This window comes from Anabrus simplex, chromosome 9 (assembly GCF_040414725.1).
Source record: "Anabrus simplex isolate iqAnaSimp1 chromosome 9, ASM4041472v1, whole genome shotgun sequence".
NCBI lineage: Eukaryota > Metazoa > Arthropoda > Insecta > Orthoptera > Tettigoniidae > Anabrus > Anabrus simplex.
In genome coordinates, this window is record NC_090273.1 from 5,469,117 (window position 1) to 5,490,310 (window position 21,194).

The 21,194-nt window shown below is 38.3% G+C and overlaps 1 protein-coding gene across 2 annotated transcripts in view; it reads left to right on the plus strand.

The window, feature by feature from the left end:
• The window catches only part of IntS1 (integrator complex subunit 1), a 480,230-nt gene that overhangs the window by 281,919 nt on the left and 177,117 nt on the right, over positions 1-21,194 (plus strand). For both annotated transcript variants that reach the window (XM_067153509.2, XM_067153510.2), the window contains exon 19: positions 693-876. In XM_067153509.2, coding sequence (XP_067009610.2) covers positions 693-876 — 184 coding nt within the window. The remainder of the gene's footprint in view (positions 1-692; positions 877-21,194) is intronic.

The following is a 21,194-nucleotide window of genomic DNA, read 5'->3' on the forward strand; positions in this document are numbered from 1 at the left end:
AATTCCTAAATTATAAAATTTATATGTATTGAATAGGTGAAAAAAACAAACCTTTTAACATCCTACAGTCAGAAGGAATGTCGATGCACTAGCAGGAAACGTCGAGAAAGTTCGGTGACATGGCCAATGACGCAGTGTATAAGCAGCTGGAGCGAGCGGTGCACAGTATGTAGAGAAACCATGCAGTTGACGTAGCACGAGGCAGGCAGGCGAGCAATAGCACAGGGTATGAAGAAAATATATACGTAGTAGCAGGAATCAGATGACAACGGCAGGCAGAGAAGATGAACAGGTAGAAAATAAAAATAGAATATACTGTAGATTTGTAGGAGTACGTTACAGTGATAAGAATTTCGGAACTAAATGGGGCTGCAGATATACAGTAGTTGCAAATAAGAGATTGTGGATGCACAGGGGCTTGCAGATTGAATGCTGAAAAACATAACTATCTATGTATGTATACACTTATTCATCATCATTTAACCCTTCCAGCTTGCCGGGTACAGTATATACACTTCTCATCGATGCAGATTATTCTGTTAAAGAGTTGTCTTTCTCCTAAACCTAAAATTCCAATGAATTTCATTCATTCTGTTTAAAGAAGGTTTGAAATTCTGGTTTTAAATTTCTACCTTTCTTTTAGGATCATAACCATGTTTTTGTGATAAGAAGAGACACTTTACTTTGTGCAGCTCGTGGTTATTGCGGCAGTTGCCCTTGCTGCCGCATTTCCCCACCGTTCGCCCTCAGGTGGTTCAAGCTCTACGTCAGGCATGTCAAGTGGAGAACGATCCCGCCCTCGTAAGCTGCTACATCTGCTTCCTGGCTGTGCACACTCAAGATGACACTCTGGCTGATTTGGCTGAGCTTGTTCTGGTATGTATGTTCTTAAGAGCAGCCCCATCCCCTGTTGTTGCTCAACCCAAACCCAGATCTTGTTTGAATGAGCCACTAAACATTATAAAATGCAAGAGGGACACATTGTGGAGTTGTTGATGAAAATCTAGACGGAAATTTTAGCTTTGAATGAAAAAGATTCAAGTGCAGTCTGTGTAAGGTATTAAGTTTTGCAATTGCCCATAGATCTTGGTGTAGCAATCAGAAATGGGGTGGGTTGCCTTTCTTGCATTCTTTCTCTCTTTCTCTCTTAGCTTTTTCTCCCATCATATATGGTCGGCTGCATTTTTGCCATTTGACTATGTCTTGGACGTCTTTAGGGTTGAGGTCCACAGCACGCATATCTTCTCTCATTTAATTTTAAGAATTTCATCTTATACCCGTAGTGAACTGAAATAGATGAAGATCTTGAGGTATTAGAAGTTCTAAATAAAGGTCTTTTACTAGATGTTACTGAAAACTGCTATATTCATTTAGATAAGTTTTTTAATTCAGACCTAAACTTAAATGATATCTCAGAGAAACAAAAATCTTGTTTGATTTTCTTATTGGATTTTTCAAAAATATTAAACTTCCGAATAAAAGATCTGTCTTTCATATTATGCGTAATACTTTTTCACGCCGCGCGCTTTCACCGCATCACCCTCCCTAACTTCCCCTCCTTCCCTTCTTACCCCAACACTAGCTGCTTCCCTGACCCAAGCTTGGCTATCTCGCTCACTTCCTCTATACCACGCGTCATAGCTTTGCCGTCCGAGGTGAGTCTCATTCAGTTATAGCCCAAGCTCTTTTTCCTCATTTATTTCAACTTTTATAAATATCCTCTTTTTATACTGCAGATCCCGCATTGAACTGCGAACATCTTAAGAACCTTGGTTCGAAACTTGGTCTCCACCTCACACGTTATATTAGAACATAAAAACACTAGACCGCAGGCAACAGCACAGCCATGATGTAACACTGACTTCAAAGCTCTCGGAGGAACATCTTATTCATATTGAATATTGTACTTCTTTTCAAAAAGTGGCAAAATCTTTACTCAAATAAAATGTTTATTATACTTCTAGTCAGTAAGTGATATCATTTAATGAAAAAAGTGACTAAAAAGTCAAACCCTTAACTACCAAGTTCAACTCGGACTTAAGCAAAGTTTTAAAGTGTTATATGTATTCTTGAAAACTATGTTTGTTGAGTTCTTAACTCGTGTTTGTACGATCAGATTGCCATTTTAATTCACCTTCCATGGGTTGTTCCGATAATGACTGTCAAGTTCTGAACTTGTAATTGAAAATCTATTCACTATTTTATTCCCCATTTTACTCACATTTAAGCATAATGTTATAATATTTTGCATATTGTGTACGTTTGTATATAAGTACCTATGCTTATGTCTCACATTTTGGCTGAAGATGACGCTAAATAGCGTTGAAACTAGTTCCAAGTAAATATGTTGTAACTTAACCATAATAACATTTATAATATTTATTTGTATTGAAAAGGTGGACCCTTTATGTCACATATCTTCTATCATGTTGTCCATCCACTGCTTTGGCGGTCTCCCTTGTGGTCGATGCCCACTTGGGTCAAGCTGAAGGACCGTTTTTCTTACTGAATTATTGTTGCTTTGCATGACGTGACCATACTAGCAGGGTTGTCTACAGTGTATATAAACCAACTGTTTGTATAATCTTCGGTTTTTCAGTCTGTTGAATACATCTTAGATGTTTATACAACATACCTGGAAAAGAAAATTTTTTATTAATAACAGACCAGCGTTTTTCGTTCTACAAGAACATCCACAGATTTTGTCAGATCACTTTTTTTAAAATCACACATGTAAATGTATAAATTGCTCATGTTGCATAAACTTGCCACTGATTATGAATGTTAAAATTCTGTGTTCAACACTTTAAATCACTACCAGAAATAGTGCAGATAATCAGCCTCAGAATGTCCTTCGAAAAGACAAAAATCATGTTAACTGACCTAAAGTCACAATAGATGAACAGGAAATGAATATCCTTGCCAAGTTTATAACATACATCCTCAACGAAGAGGTGACTATAGTAAGTAAACTGACCAAAACACAGTATATCACAAAGAACACATAGGGCCGATTGCAGAAACGGTATTTAGACGATGTCTACGGTTAAACAATGCCTAAGTATGGCTGCCGGATTGCAGAGACGTTATTTATCACTTAGACAGTGTCTAAAACCGATGTTCAACCGGTCATATTTAAACACTGCTGAGAGCACTGTTTAACCTCGAATGAGAGGAGTGAATCACAATCAGAGGTTATGTACTATGAAATATGTAATGTGTATTATCATGTTGAGACGATTCTGGGAAGAAAGGTTAGTCCGCTGGCCTCTCTGTGTGTCGCCCGCTGCTAAATCGCAGCAATTTGTTTGACATGCACGGGGAGATAGATCTTAAAATAAGGTTTCGCTTTTCGAGAGACACTTGTTTCTTGACACTGACAAAGTGACAGTCCGGTAACTGTCAACTTGAATACAATTCTTAGCAACCAATATATTTTATTATATACTTGGGGTAATTTCCATGGAATTACATACGTACATACATACATACATATCAGAATTACGTGTCCTGATTGTCAGAGGGCTGTCACATACTTCAACTGGGAGGGATTCACTTCTATTTACTGCCAAGTAAACACACATAATAGTAAACTCTAAAAAGTAGGTTGTATGTATTTTTATATAATCGTATTTTTCGGCAACTATCAGATAGAAAAAGGCAAGTGGTGGTGATTATTGTTTAAAGAGAACTGGGGAAGAAGATCCTTGGCCATAACAACAGCCCTAGTATTTGCCTGGTGTAAAAATTGGGAAACTACGGAAAACAATCTTCACCACTGCTGATGATGCGTTTCGAACCTACGATCTCCAGATTGCAAGCTACATCTATATGGCCCGTCCGGTACAACACGCTCGGTTACACATTACTATTGCTTCATCTTCTCTTCGTAGAAGCTACCATATTTATGAGTAGATTACACTCGATGTAACAAAGCTATAATGAAAGCTACACTTCCCTGTACGGTGGCATGTCGCTTTAGTGTCCATAATATTATGAGATTTAATTTCCACCGAAAGCGATACTTTTATCTGTGGGCAAGTCATGCTCAGCCATATTTGAGTAATGTGTAGGAAGATAAACAGCTAACTGGCGTTTGGTATGCGCACCGACGAATTTCATTGATTGCGACAAGCAAAGAGTATAATATCAATATAAATGGTCCGTTATTGGACATTATAAATTTTCCTGCTAACTCATTCTTGGTTGCCAGCGTTTCGCCCTCGTGTGCTAGGGTGGGCTCATCAGTTGGTACCTAGCACACCTACCAATACGCTGGCTAGTGCATACTGTGGAGGCCACTGCGTAGGCTAACTGGAGCCACCGGCAGTGCCAATGCACTAGACTTTGTCTCATCAGCAAAAATTGATGTCTGCTTGGCCATCAAATGATATAGATGTTGCATGAAAGATACTTCTGTCTCCATTTTCAAACCAAAATTGAAACTTTAAGCGATGTCTAGTTAAACATTGATTGAACATTGTTTATGCAATGGAAGATAGTGCTCAATCTAGACGTCGTTTAGGTAGACGATGTCTAAGGCTTAATACTAGTCATCGTTTCTGCAGTCGGCCCATACTGTACGATTAAAAAGGCCTCTCACTAGCCGCAAAAATAAAACCCTATAAAACAGGTACTCGACCAGAAATAACGTATAAAAGTGGAACCATTTTCAAAATAACTAACACTGCAGAAATGGACAAAATACTCAAGATTGAAAGAAGAAGAATCAAAGCTACCAGGAAAGTGAACACTGGAGACTAGCTTCTAATGAAATATTCTGCAAGGAACTGGGCATAATCAGGAAGAAACGAGTCTCATTCTTTGTACATCTGCAAGACTAAGAGCAACATTAGATGGATTACAGAAATGAAGGGAACTATAAAAGACAAAATCAAGAAACTCAAACTAGTCTACAAATCAAGATCAACAGGTGGACAATGGGATGGAGATTTCAGGCGAAGAAAGAAAGAAAGTGAAGATATGTGGGCTGACAGGAAACTGGAAAACCTTTTTCATAAAATTGACAAATGTGGTCCAATGAAGGCCATAAGATGTAAATAAATAAATAAATAAATAAATAAATAAATAAATAAATAAATATTGCTTGATCTTACCTGGATGAATACAGTTTTCTAGCATGTTGTAGTTTCTTCAAGCCAGTGTCACTTATTAATTTGTGCTAATTTTCATTTACATATTGTCCCATTCTGAGTACCAAAACATCATAAAATTTATAACGCTGTTCATTGTATTATTACATTGATTTTAATTATGTTAGTTTGAAAACAATTTTTTATGGGAGGAAAAAAATTGTGCACGGTACTTCACGATAGAAGTCAGTAGAGCAGGAGCAGCAGCTGAAGGATGTCAAACACATACACACTTCAGATGTTTTTATATGGAATGCTTCTAATTTTATATATACAAATGTATAAATCTCAAAATTCTAAACATAATCACAAAAATTACTGTTCTAAGAATATTTCCACTATACAATGTTTATTTGTAAAAATGCTTAAAGTAGCAACAACAACAAAAATCCAGAAGAATATCTGGCAGCCCATAATAATTGATGCGAGGGCTTGGTACACGGCCACGACCTGGCAGTTGAGAAACACTGCCTTAGTGTGCATTAATACAGTAATTGAGTATAAGTTTGGTGGTGTCCCGATTGGCTGCTCTCTGTTTGAATTCAGGTAGTTTGGTATGTGACAGGTATAACATAACCCATATTCCAGACATACTTTGCATCAGAGAGAACTGTGAAACATTGTGCTTTAACAATTTTTTAGTGAATTTAGTACAGCAAAGTGGAGAAGGGGGAAGTTTTCAGATTTTTGTGATCGTTGAGGATGTTTTGGTTGGCTCTTTCTTTTATGTATTTTTCTATTGCCTCCTTTATATTTAATCATTTGCTTTTACTTTCCATGTGTACAATTTTCAGATCTGTGTTGATATCTGTGAAATGATAGGAGTTGTCTTATTCATGTTCACTGAAGACTGAATGCCGATAATATCTAACTGCGTATTTGTGTTCTTTATATCTGGTGTGAAAATGTTTTGTTTGGCCAACATATATGGCACTGCCGTTCATTTCCTGGCATTTGAGTTCATTTACGCATGATGTTTAGGAATTGTTTATAAATAACATTACTGGCTCAGACCTCCATATTGATCTCTTCACATTATGGTGATAGTCAGTTGCTATACTGGAAATAAAAATACCTCATTGAAAGATTGACCAGCTCGCACAGCTCTGGCTTGATGGCTGCTAAGTTTCCAGTTTGCTGCACAATTGTACCTCTCTTTGCCTTATCTGCCATACAGTTCTGGTTTAACCCTTATGTCTTCAAGGTAACGATCTATCGGTACCCACAGTTTGTGCGAAAACGTCATGGTAACGATCCATCGTTACCGGCCTTTATTGTTATTTCGTTATTTACAAGAAAGTTTGTGGTAAATATAGAAGAATCAAACTTATATCGCAGGTAGTTAAAATATTGGAAACGATATTAGAAAGAAGAATGAGAAGAAAGATTGAAGGAGAGTTGCGAGAGGAACATCATGGCTTCAAGAGTAGAAGATCTACAGTGGACTAGATCTTTTGCATAAGACAGCTGATGGAGAAGAACTGCAAATATGGAAAGGATCTGGTCATGACTTTCATAGATATAGAAAAGGCATAGTGTCACCAGAAAGAAGGTTTGGGAAACCTTGGTTACAAAATGAGTCTGAAGAGAAATATTAGAAATGGTGCAAGCAATGTACAACAACTGTGTTAGCAGAGTATTGACTCCAGTTGGAAAGACAGTATAATTTAGGAATAAGACTGGACTATGACACCTCTTTTGTTTATTATGATCAAGGATGAAACTTAAAGGAAACAAAGGTAGAATATGGAGATAAAGAGATGCTATTTGCAGATGATGTGATCTAGGGAAAGGACAGCAAAGAAGTGCAACAACAACTAGATGTACTGAACTATAAAATTAACCCATCCACTTACTTTATAAACATCAGTTCCGGATCTTTAAATTACCATTTAAATGCTGGTGTTCATAAGGTCCATGCAAGACTGCGCTTAAATGATATCACTGCAACTACTGGCTCAAACATTGTCAAACTTTCATAGAAATATTCAAAAAGAATCATTTCAATGGAATGTGCTACATTACAGTGAAAAATATGAACTATGCACTATAAACTCACCTAGTAATTCTTACGGTGTGTCGGAACATTTATGTTCGTATTATTTACATCTGCTTCTTGACTCGTATTACTATCACTAACTTCACTAAGCACAGATAACGTATCCACATAACTAGATTCACAGGTAGAACTTTCCGATATATTATAACCTTCTTCACAATTGCTATTCAGTAAAATATTGATGACTTCTCGCTCGGTAATAGCCTCGCGCGTGCTCATCGTGACTCGCTGAACACCCGTGACATCAGCTCAATGCTATCTTCAATTTATGAGGTTAATCCCTAAAACATGACTCAAATACAGCAGAAGAGACTTCCTTCAGATATAACGAATGATTGTAATACCATCTGTTGAGTTTTTAATGTACTTCCTTCCCTTTACCATTGAAAAAGCAGAACGCTGCATCACCCCGTCTATTTGACGGTTAGGTAAGCCGAGCACAGGCTCACGCATCCCGTTGATTCGACGGTTAGGTAAGCCGGTGGGTTAAGAAGTATGGCATGAAACTCAGTACAGAGAAAAGCAAGACTATGGTGATGTTAAGAGGGGAAAGGCAAGTAAAGGGCACTGTGAAAATTGGAAGTCAGAGTCTGGAAATTCTGGACATCTTTAAATAGCTAGGAAGTGAATTAATGCAAAGTGCTAGGGTGGACATGGAGATTAGCAGGAGGGTACAGCAGAGTAATGCATTCTACCAAGATGTAAGAAAACTTGTTTGGAGCAAAGAAGTACCAAGGAAAAGTAAAGAGATGTACTATGTACCCATACTGACTTATGCAGCTGAGACTTGGACTTTGACTAGCAGGCAAGAGAGTAGAATTCAAGCCAGTGACATGAAATTCCTAAGAAGTATTGTAGGAAAGACAGAGTGAGAAATGAAGATGTTAGGAAGTTAGGATACAAAAGGTAAATGAGAGAATTGGAAAGAATAAAGTAAGGTGGTTTTGACATTTAAAGAGGATGTAGGAGAATGGATTCCAAGACAGATGCTGGAGGCAAAGTGCGAGAGCAAGAGGAAGACCTAGAACGAGGTGGATTGAGTCAGTGAAGAGCGGTATAAGAAGGTGAAACTTAGACTGGGACAAGATTGTGGAAGAGGAATGGTGGAAGGAAAGAGGAAGATGAAGAAGTGCCATAAATACCCCGACCCGGTAAGAACTGGATAAGGGGAAATGATGACGATGATTACATGCCAGATAGCAGCATTTTGCATGGAATAAGAAGAGGACAGTTTTAACTCACGTTATACTCCGCGAGAGACTGTATTTATTGATATTCTTAGAGTTTAAAACATGTGCTCATTGGAGTTTGCTGTCTTGTTTACGTCATGGTTGGCGGCAAACATGCAAGCATTTCTCTCTGTTTTTTGTTGATGATACTGGTTATATAGTGAAGTTAAGTAGTATCATAGGCATTACATTTAGTTTACTTGCTAGTTCGTTACTTAGTTTTCTTAGGTAATTAGGTGCATATTGTTAGTGAAGTGTTAGGTTAGGCCTACTTATTTATCGCTGGACACGGCGTAGAGAGTTCATTTACCTGACGATGTTATCACGGAATATCTTGACAAATATTCGATTGATAATGTTTCCTTGTCCGAATCAGATGACGATGTTAATAATCCAACACCTCCAGTAAGAATTGTGTATTTTATGCAAAAATGATTGGCCTTTTTCATTATATAGATATATCGTATGGCTTTACAAGTACACAAAAACTCTAATATCAAATGGAAATGTCCAAATTTGACAACCAGTCCAGAGCACTCAGAGTCACTTGATGTAGAAGCGTCAGATCACCGTTAAATTCTCGAAGTAGGCACTCCTTAACAGTGTGTTCCATTGTCTGCTCCTCTGCTCCGCAGTCGCAGTCAGCAGATAAACGGAAACCCCATTTCTTCAACATGTAACCACACCTCCCTTGACCCGTTTTAATTCAGTTCAACTTTAACCAGGTTTGATGCGGCAGTTGGAATCCTTCAACCTTCTTTGTTGGATCTTGAACCAAGTGAGTGTTGTTGGGTGGATGTTCATGCCAACGTTGTCGCCACTCGGAGGTCATGTTGAAAGAACCGATACTTTTAAAATCAGTCCAGGGTGGTTTGCTTCAGACGAGTTGTCGGTGGGTCTTGTGGGGCATCGTACAAGGGCAAGTTTACCTTAGCTGCTTTCCTCCTTAGATCTTGCGGGGCAATATTTGCTAAGACAGGTAACCACTGAATGGGAGTAAATCTGACAGTACCAGTGATAACTCTCATAGCTTCATTAAGCTGGACATCAATCTTTGTTGTGTGAATGCTGTTTTGCCATACAGGAGCACAGTATTCACCAGCAGAATACACAAGAGTGAGTGCAGAAGAGCGTAGGGTATTGGCGTCCTCACCCCAGCTACTTCCGGCAATCTTGCGGAGTAGATTCACTCTGGAGCCAAGTTTCTTAGATAACTTGGTGCACTGGTTGTTTGAATGTCAAGGACCGATCCAAGCCATCCCTCCACACAGTATCATAAGCTGTTGGAAGATCCACAAAAACTGCAGCTGATCGGAGACTTCGTTGAAATCCAGCTTCAGCTAGAGTTGTCAATGTTAAAACCTGGTCGCAGCAGCTCCAATGTTTCCTAAAGCCACCTTGTTCAACAGGGATGGTTTTATCAATGGCCTCTTGAATGCAATTTGGAATAAACCTTTTTAGTAGCTTATAGGTCATGCTGAGTAGCGATACCGACCGCTGGTGAGAAGCATCGGTTCAGTCTTTGCCTGGTTTCAGGATGGCAATTATCTTAGCCTGCTTGAAAAGCTTTGGTAATCTTCCAGTTCGTAGAATTTCATTGAAGAGTTCAATGAGCCACAATTTTGTTTTAGGTCCTATGGCTTTAAGAAACTCTGGATATACGCCATCAAAGCCAACAGCTTTATTTACCTTTAGCGTATTCAAGGCTATATCAAGTTCCTCAACGCTGAAGTCACCCGAGTAGTCAGGATGTGGTGTTAGATTGGATCTCTTTATGTACAGTTCATTTCTCACGATTCGTGTGTGTGTCTTATCAATTTTAGCTTTCGAATGCTTCATTAGTCTGGATGCAACAGCATTGGCATTCACATGTGGGAGTCTGCGTGACAGCCTTGGATCTGTACCATGTTTTCTTATAAGGTTCCAGGCTTTGTGACTAGAATGTGTAAAGTTAAGTTCTGCCACTGTTTTATGCCATTTTTCTCTTCTGTTCTTATTGAGAGCTCTCAAAAGGTCATCAGCTGTTGTATCATCGTGAGATTCTTGATATTTAGCATATAACTCGTTGCATTCTTGAGACCATCCGGGGATGTATTCCTTCCGAAACCCACATGGAATATAGTTTTTGGCATCGTTCATAATTGGATGGAATGGGGGGAATCCACTGAACGGTGTTACCAAGACCTTTCTGAAACAGTTCCCAGTTTGCAAGTGAAAATTCCATCGAGGTTGTGGGATGGAGGAATTTCTGTACCATAATGAAAAATGACTGCCCTATGTTGGCTGTGTGGGAAAGACTTGATGACTTTTTGTTGCGTCATATTGTTATTTTCAAATTCAGTTACGATGCACAGATCAGGGGAATAATCCTTTAACCATCTACCAGATCGGAATGTTCCTGGATCTTTAGCATTGTACACAAGCTGAAGATTGTACAGATCCATCCATTCATTTAGAATTGCCCCACTGCCGCCTTCATTCTGATATCCCCATACATGACTATGGCTGTTGAAATCACCGACATACACTACTGGGTGACTGAAGGATCTTACAGGAGGATTTGCCCAACTGACTTGTGGAGGTTTGTAAATATTTACTACAGAGATGCCGGCAATCTCTACAGCCAAAACAAAGACATCTGCTGTTCTGTCTTGATAAGTTACTTTGTAGTCAGTGAGATGGAACCTGACATATGTAGCAATAACGTATTGTTCATCATTTATGGCTCCAGCCAGATCATAACCACATGTCATTCCTCTTCTGTAAAGATCTGTGTCATCCTTGGTGTGAGTCTCCTGTATTGCTATTACATCTACAGTATTCTGCAGTATCAGGCGTGAGAGATATGTTCAAGTAACATTTCCGTAAGTTGTTACCAATGGAAATTGATGAGTGTTCCGTGCTGGGTTGGTCCTGAAAAGGACTATGTGTAGATAAGTTCTCTTGCACACTTGTTGCAGTGTAGCAGCACCTTTGTGGAAGAATCAGCCGGTTAAACCATTGGTGACGGAGCACCTCATTGTATTAACCACAATCTTCGGGGAGGCTTCTTCCTGATCCGTTTTTCATTGATATATCACTTCACACAATTTAATCTACCCTTGGATGTAATGCATATGGAATATTGATATTTACCAATGCTAGTAAACAATAATATAGCCTTTCTACTAACATGAATCACAAAGTTGTGCAGTGAACACCATTTGTCAGAAATACTTCCAATTTTTCAAAAATCTGAAACTCTTAACTTTGTTTCCACATTTGTTATTTTTGTTAATTGAATCCTTCTAGGTTTAGAGACATGACTCACTCGCAGTGATAATAAGTGAGTATAAGTTTCCAAACTTTCATGTTGATATCTTTCTTGATGTACCTTATATGTAATTTTAAAAGAAGTCTGTGTATAGTGGGGTAAATATGGTTGACAGTTTTCACACGTCCAGCAGCGAATTGTGGGGTCATAATCCACAACTATGACAAAAGAGTTCATAAAATAGCCTGAAGTTAGTCAGAAAATAGATTTAAGGATATAGAAGAGGAGAGGAAAGCTGTTGGATGCCCAGGTTGGAAATACTCCAGAAACCAGTAAAATATACAGTTAAAAATAACATTTGATGTCAGTCTGTGCATGTGCAGCTTACTGACTGAGAAAAATCTGTGGAAAACTTCATTTTCTTAAGGGAAGCACTTAAAATAACCAGTACATCGTTAACAGCAGTACAGTGGGCTGACCGCAGATGAAGCTGAACATGTTATCTTGTTTTAGATCTTGGCTGAATGGTCAGCGTTGAAGCACCCCGGGTTCACATCCCAATTGGTTTGAGGATTTTAATTGAATGTGACCTCGGGACTGGGTGTTCGTGTTTGTTCCAATATTCTTCTCGTATTCATACAATGCACCATTACAGAAACATGCAGTAGTGATTACATTTCAGGAAGACAAGGCCGAGTCCTCCCCAGGAGGTGGGAAAAGTGGTAGGAGGAGGAGGCAAGTTTGTTTTGTCCGATGTTCAACTTGCTCTACATTTTCTGTTACTGCGTTCACCTTGTTTAAGTTCAAGGAAACATTTCAGAATGTCAGTCATGATGAGACAGTTCTTGTAAATGCCTAGGTAGGGTAGTATCCGATGGCAAAGCATAGAGCTCAGCATTCAGGGGAGTTGCTTCAGTGTGACAGGTTGTATTCAGGCTTTTGAAATGTGATGATGGAGGATCCTGGACAGATGGAATCACAAATGCACAAGTACTGGATGTAGCGTGCTGGTCTTTGGTCACAGTGGTCCCGGGTTTGATTCGCGGCAGGGTCTGGAATTTTAACCATCAGTGGGTAATTTCTCTGGCATGGGGACTGGGTGTACATGTCCTGTTCATCATCATCACGGCGTCGCCTACGGCCGTCAAATCAAAAGACTTGCAATTGGCGAGCCGAACATTTCCTTTAACACTCCCGACACTGAAAGCCATGCGCCATTTCATTTTCACTGGAGGAGTAGGTCAAGGAACAGTAATTTTTAGGCAGCTGCGCGAAAGAGGACTCGTCTGGATTGAATACACACTACAACATTGAGACTCGTTGCGGGACATAATGAAAGGCAGACTGGAGGGAGGAATGCCACGTAGTGCTTTTATAGTTTAAAATAAAAGTTAATGTTCTTAATATTCAAGCATACATGTTTTACCTTGTTTAAACACTTATTCAGTGTGTAATTCTTTTGATCAACTCAATAAAGAAACAATAATGCGTTCCATAAATATACGGAGCTCTGGGATCTATTGTTGCCTCGCTTAACACATTTTTGGTGTCAACACTTTTATTTGCACATAATCTCAGAGGTTATCTCAAGAGTCTGCTTAGTATATACAGATGAACCTCAGTTACTTGTTTTCAGAGGGAGATGGCTAAAATAGCGTATAAATGAGAATCTCTTATGCAAGTGAAACTGTTACTCAAACTACATCATGCCACATTGAGCCTTGTGATGGTTATTTCTATGTGGCACACCAGCAAACTCACCAATAACTTGTAATCAACATAGGTGGTAGCCTCCTCATGGGGAATTAATCAAAGTATATACTCTTTAGAGTAATATACTGCATAAAAATATCAACCAATCACTCAATCAATCAATCACTACTGATCTGCATTTAGGGCAGTCGCCCAGGTGGCAGATTTCCTACTGTTGTTTTCCTAGCCTTTTCTTAAATGATTTCAAAGAAATTGGAAATTTATTGAACATCTCCCTTGGTAAGTTATTCCAATCCCTAACTGCCCTTCCTATAAACGAATATTTGCCCCAGTTTGTCCTTTTGAATTCCAACTTTATCTTCATATTGTGATCTTTCCAAACTTATTCGTCTACTGATGTCCTCCCACGCCATCTCTCCACTGACAGCTCGGAACATACCACTTAAATACAAAGTATGTTACAAGTGTTATTATTTTTTATATCCACCTATTCAATACAAAGAGATCTTTTAAGAAATTAAATATTATTATAAAATGTTAAGGGACATGTTTTGCCCATATTAAGGGCATCATCTGCCTCAAACTCAAATATGTATGGTGAAAAATCAGGATCCTGATTGCTCTTACAAGTCATAAAAAGATGAAATCATTGTAGGTGTCTGTCCAAACATACAAATTGTTAGAATGTTCTTGGCTAAAATTGCAGTATCAAGCTGCATGTCAAAAGTTCACATGATTATACTTTCTGGAGCGTTGAAAAACTTGTTGGGGTAGAGCAATAAACAGCTCAGTCTTTATAATGAAACAGAAATGTGCCTCCTTGAATACTCGTGTTAGAGGATAAGAAAAAGCAAAGCTGATAAACTGTCACAGATGCCAATTTCGTATGTTGTGAAAAGACAACAGCACCGGGCGAGTTGGCTGTGCGCGTAGAGGCGCGCGGCTGTGAGCTTGCATCTGGGAGATAGTAGGTTCGAATCCCACTATCGGCAGCCCTGAAGATGGTTTTCCGTGGTTTCCCATTTTCACACCAGGCAAATGCTGGGGCTGTACCTTAATTAAGGCCACGGCCGCTTCCTTCCAACTCCTAGGCCTTTCCTATCCCATCGTCGCCATAAGACCTATCTGTGTCGGTGCGACGTAAAGCCCCTAGCAAAAAAAAAAGAAAAGAAAAAAGAAAAGAAAAAAAAGAAAACAGCCTTCTTAAGTGGCTGTTCAGCTGCCGTTAGTCTATGTAACTGGCTGAAGGAGTGAAAGTCAAATGCGTTAAGATAAGATAACTGTCTTCCTTAAGTAACTGTGGGAGCAAGGAAAAAAGCATTCGGTTGTCTATAGATGTATTTATCCCTTTTGAAGGAGCGAAAGTCGACGGTTTATCGACGCTGATAGAGCTCTTTGGTGTGAAGTGTGTAACAAGAGGAGAGTGAATGCTTAGGAAGGTATTTTTGAAGAGAATGTTGGTTTAAAAAAAGTAAAACATGGAAAATATATAAAACACTTACCGTTTCGTATGTAAAGATGTAAATTAGTTATGGAAAGATTAGTTGAAGAAAAACAATGTTGTGTAGGTTCATTTATTTCTTTGACTGTTATGCAGTTGCTATGGTAGCGTTGAATGCCTGACACTTGTGTTTCTAGTATTGTATTGATGTGAGATTGGCGGAAGAGGGTGTGGTGGAGAGGAGGGGGTAGGCGAAGCATTAAGTTTATGTAATGTTGGTTGCGAGAAATTTGCATGGTCGGACAGGGAGGGAGTCGTGTTGGGTTGCGGGAGAATTGTGGGGGCGGACACGAAGGGAGTCAAGTTAGTTAAAGTAGTGGAGGTTCTAGAAGATGTTAACTTAATATTTTTAAGAATGTAGTTATGTTTTGAATTTAGAGTTTGCAATAATTTGGGTAAACTTTTGTATAATGGATTCTTGACTTCAATTAAATCAACACGACTCCCTCTCTGTCCGACCATGCAAATCTCTCGCAACCAACAACACATAAACTTAATGCTCCGCCTACCCCCTCCCCTCCACCACACCCTCCTCCACCAATCTCGCATTGATACAATACTAGAAGCACAAGTGTCAGGCATTCAACGCTACCATAGCAACTGCATAACAGTCAAAGAAATAAATGAACCTACACATAACATTGTTTTTCTTCAACTAACCTTTCCATAACTAATTTACATCTTTACATACGAAACGGTGTTTTATATATTTTCCATGTTTTACTTTTTTTAAACCCACATTCTCTTCAAAAATACCTTCCTAAGCATTCACTCTCCTCTTGTTACACACTTCACACCAAAGAGCTCTATCAGCGTCGATAAACCGTCGACTTTCGCTCCTTCAAAAGGGATAAATACATCTATAGACAACCGAATGTTTTTTTCCTTGCTCCCACAATTACTTAAGGAAGACAGTTATCTTATCTTAACGCATTCGACTTTCACTCCTTCAGCCAGTTAAATAGACTATAGGCAGCTGAACAGCCACTTAAGAAGGCTGTTGTCTTTTCACAACATACGAAATTGGCATCTGTGACAGTTTATCAGCTTTGCTTTTTCTTATCCTCTAACACGAGTATTCAAGGAGGCACATTTTTGTTTCATTATAAAGACTGAGCTGTTTATTGCTCTACCCCAACAAGTTTTTCAACGCTCCAGAAAGTATAATCGTGTGAACTTTTGACATGCAGCTTGATACTGCAATTTTAGCCAAGGACATTCTAACAATTTGTATGTTTGGGCAGACACCTACAATGATTTCATCTTTTTATGACTTGTAAGAGCAATCAGGATCCTGATTTTTCACCATACAGGTTTAATATGGGCAAAACATGTCCCTTAACATTTTATAATAATATTCAATTTCTAAAAAGATCTCTTTGTATTGAATAGGTGGATATAAAAAATAATAACACTTGTAACATACTTTGTATTTACGTACATTTCAATACGAACCTAATATGAGAATTATAACGTGTAACATACCACTTAGTTGAGCAGCTCGTCTCCTTTCTCCCAAGTCTCCCCAGCCCAAACTTTGCAACATTTTTGTAATGCTACTCTTTTGTCGGAAATCGCCCAGAACAAATCGAGCTGCTTTTCTCTGGATTTTTTCCAGTTCCTGAATCAAGTAATCCTGGTAAGGGTCCCATACACGGGAACCATACTCTAGTTGGGGTCTCACCAGAGACAAATAAGCTCTCTCCTTTACATCCTTCCTACAACCTCTAAATACTCTCATAACCATGTGCAGAGATCTTATTTATTATTTATTTACAATCATATTTATGTCATTACCCCAATGAAGATCTTTCCTTATATCAAAATCAAATCAAAATCTCTTTATTTGCAAATGAGGTGTCTACCTCGGTGGCAAATGGTACACTAAAATACATTATTGTCAAGCACTAAATTTTAAATTAACAGGAGACGAATAAAATTTTCCTAGAATACAATATTATACAATTTACGCTAATAATTTTTTCTACTAAACACACCCATCATCCTTAATAAATTTATATTGTTTACAAAATTCTACTTATAATATCTTACAAACATAGTCAACTCATATACAGTACGGTATGTGAAATTACTTCTAATAATACTATACAACTGGTATAAGATTAAAATTTACATAGCATTTATTTACATATTTATATTTTACCCATTTTGGAACCTAAGTAGCATAACGACCTGCTGCGTCTTAACCAGAGCCCCTTTTGCCACCACTTTTCAGAGTTCCTGAAGAGCCTTCACAGCTACCGTAGCGGTCCCAGGGCCCTCGAAGTCCCCACTGTACTTCACCCCTACAGGCAGTCCCCTACTTGGGCTGTCCAAACTCCTTAGACCAGGGGATGGAATTAATTTAATCACACACATTTATTATTTACAATATCCTGCACTGGTCGAATGCCCTCTAACATTTAATTTATTATCTCTGTTGTTGTTTATTCTCTTCTTGAATATCTGTACAGATTTTGGAAAAGGATCAAACACTACCCCTGGTAAACTGTTCCACTCCTTCACGCCCTTTCCAATGAAAGAAAATTTACCCCAATCGCTTCTGCTAAAATTCCTTCTAATTTTGTACTTGTGGTCAGTTCTACCAATATAATTATTTTCCAACCGAAGCCTCTCACGGATATCTCCCCATGCTTCTTCTCCTGTATAGGCTCTATATAATCCTATAAGTCTACTTTTCTCACTTCTCTTACTTAAAGTTTCCCACCCAAGTTCCTTTAACATTTCTGATACACTACTCTTTCTCCTGAAATCCCCTGTTACAAACCTTGCTGCTTTCCTCTGCACACCATCTAGTTCTTTTATTAGGTATTCTTGGTGAGGATCCCAAACACTGTTTGCATATTCCAATAATGGACGAACCATACTTAAGTAACATTTTTCTTTTAATTCTTTGTTGCATCCTTTAAGTAGCCTCATTATGACATGTAACGATCTGTATGCTTTCCCAACAACGTCATCAACATGACCCTTCCAGTGCAAATTACTTTCAAATCTCACACCTAAGTATTTGCACTTGCCATCTTTTGGGATAACTACCTCATCCAAAGTATATTCAAAGTCAGTTTTAAAGCTCCTGTTTGTAAAAGTTGTAACAGTTGATTTGGCTCCATTAATCTTCATATTATTTTCTTCAACCCATTCCTGGATACTGTCAAGGTCCCTTTGTAATTCTGAACAATCCTCAATGTTTTTTATTTCCCTATAAACAATTATGTCATCTGCATACAATCTTATTTTCAATGTTATATTGTTCCCTAAGTCATTTGCGTATATTAAGAAAAGTAACGGACCGATTATACTACCCTGTGCAATTCCCTTCCAGACTTTCTCTTCCTGTGATATATTATTTCCTACTTTGACTTTCTGAACCCTTGAATTTAGAAATGTTCTTATCCAACGTATAACCCTTACGTCCAATCCTATTCCCTCCAATTTCTTTAATAATATTCCATGTTCCACTCTATCAAAGGCTTTGGAAAGATCTATGGCTATGCAATCTAACTGGCCTCCTGAATCTAACTGATCTGATATGTCCTGCTGAAATCCCACCAGTTGTGCCTCGCAAGAAAATTTCTTTCTAAATCCATACTGGCTCCTCATGAACCAATTTTTATCATCACATATCCCTCTGATGTACTTTGCTATTAAACTCTCCAGTATTTTACAAACTATACTGGTCAGGCTGATTGGTCTGTAGTTCTATGGTTTCCTTTTATCACCCTTTCCTTTATAAATTGGTATTATTATAGATTCCTTCCATTCCTTTGGTATCACACTATTATTTATGACATAGTCAAAGAGAAATTTTAAATAAGGCACTATATACCACCCCATTGTCTTTAATACCTCCCCAGTAATTTGATCACTTCCTGCTGCTTTTCCTTGCTGAAGCAGTTGGATTTCTCTGAAAATATCTTCATTTGTGAATGAGAAGCATCTTGTTTCCCTCTGTGTCTCTCCCTCTCTATCTTCTGTTACGGTTTCCAAGTCCTGACAATCTTCTACTGAATCTCGGAATTCCTAGGTATTTACAATGATCCCCAAAGAGAACCTTAACCCCATCAATGCGGTAATTAAAACTGAGAGGACTTTTCCTATTTGTGAAACTCACAGCCTGACATTTATCCCCGTTTATCATCATACCATTGCCTACCGCCCATCTCACAACATTATCAAGGTCATTTTGCAGTTGCTCACTACCTTGTAAATTATTTATTACTCTGTACAGAATAACATCATCTGCGAAAAGCCTTATCTCTGATTCCACTTCTTTACACATATCATTGATATATACAAGAAAACATAAAGGTCCAATAATACTGCCTTGAGGAATTCCTCTCTTAATTTTTACAAGGACAGATAAAGCTTCACCTACTCTAATTCTCTGAGTTCTGTTTTCTAGAAACAGAGCCACCCATTCATTCACTCTTTTGTCAAGTCCAATTGCACTCATTTTTGCCAGTAGTCTCCCATGATCTACCCTATCAAATGCCTTAGATAAGTCAATCACAGTACAGTCCAATTGACCTCCTGAATCCAGGATATCTGCTATATCTTGCTGGAATCCTACAAGTTGGGCTTCAGTGGAATAACCTTTCCTAAACCCAAACTGCCTTCTATCAATCCAGTTATTAATTTTGCAAACATGTCTAATATAATCAGAAAGAATGCTTTCCCAAAGCTTACATACAATGCATGTCAAACTGACTGGCCTGTAATTTTCAGCTTTATGTCTATCACCCTTTCCTCTATATACAGGGGCTACTATAGCAACTCTCTATTCATATGGTAAAGTTCCTTCATGCAAACAATAATCTAACAAGTACTTCAGATATGGTACTATATCCCAACCCATTGTCTTTAGTATATCCCCCGAAACCTTATCAATTCCAGCTGCTTTTCTAGTTTTCAACTTTTGTATCTTACTGTAAATGTCATTGCTGTCATAGGTAAATTTTAATACTTCTTTAGTATTATTCATCTCCTCTATCTGGATATTATCCTTGTAACCAACAATCTTTACATAGTGCTGACTGAATACTTCTGCCTTTTGAAGATCCTCGCATACACACTCCCCTTGTTCATTAATTATTCCTGGAATGTCCTTCTTTGGAACCTGTTTCTGCCTTAAAGTACCTATATATACTCTTCCATTTTTCACTAAAATTAGTGTGGTCACCAATTATGCTTGCCATCATGTTATCCTTAGCTGACTTCTTTGCTAGATTCAATTTCCTAGTAAGTTCCTTCAATTTCTCCTTACTTCCACAGCCATTTCTAACTCTATTTCTTTCCAACCTGCATCTCCTTCTTAGTCTCTTTACTTCCCTGTTATAATATAGTGGATCTTTACCATTCCTTAAAACACCTTTAAAGGTACAAACCTATGTTCACATTCCTCAACAATTGCTTTAAACCCATCCTAGAGTCTGTTTACATTTTTATTTTCCGTTTTCCACCAATCATAGTTACTTATTAAAAACTCCCTCATGCCTGTTTTATCACCATACGGTACTGCCTAACAGTCCTAATTTTAATCTCTTCCTTTCTTTCACGTTTATTTTTAACTACGACCAAAACCACTTCGTGATCACTAATACCATCTATTACTTCGGTTTCTCCTTAGAGCTTATCTGGTTTTACCAGCACCACATCCAGGATATTTTCCCCTCTGGTTGGTTCCATCACTTTCTGAATCAGGTGCCCTTCCCATTTTAACTTATTTGCCATTTGTTGGTCATGCTTCCAGTCGTTCGCATTACCTTCCCAATTGGCATTTGGTTAATTGAGATCACCCGCTACAATCACGTTCCTTTCCTTATCGTTTCCCACATAGCTGATTATCTTATCAAATAATTCTGAATCAGCATCTGCGCTACCCTTTTCTGGTCTGTACACTCCAAAGACATCAAGTTGCCTATTATCTTTAGAAATGAGCTTACCCCTAGAATTTCGTGCTTGTCATCTTTAACTTTTTCGTAGCTTACAAATTCTTCTTTCACGAGAATAAATACTCCCCCTCCTACCATTCCTATCCTATCTCTACGATAACTCCAGTGCCGTGAGAAAATTTCTGCATCCATTATATCATCTCTCAGCCATGATTCAACTCCTATTACAATATCTGGTAAGTATATATCTATTAAATTACTTAATTCTATTCCTTTCTTTACAATACTTCTACAGTTGAGCACTAAGAGTTTTATGTCATCCCTACTTGATTTCCAGTTCCCTGTTTTTTAACACCGCTCCCTAGGCTACC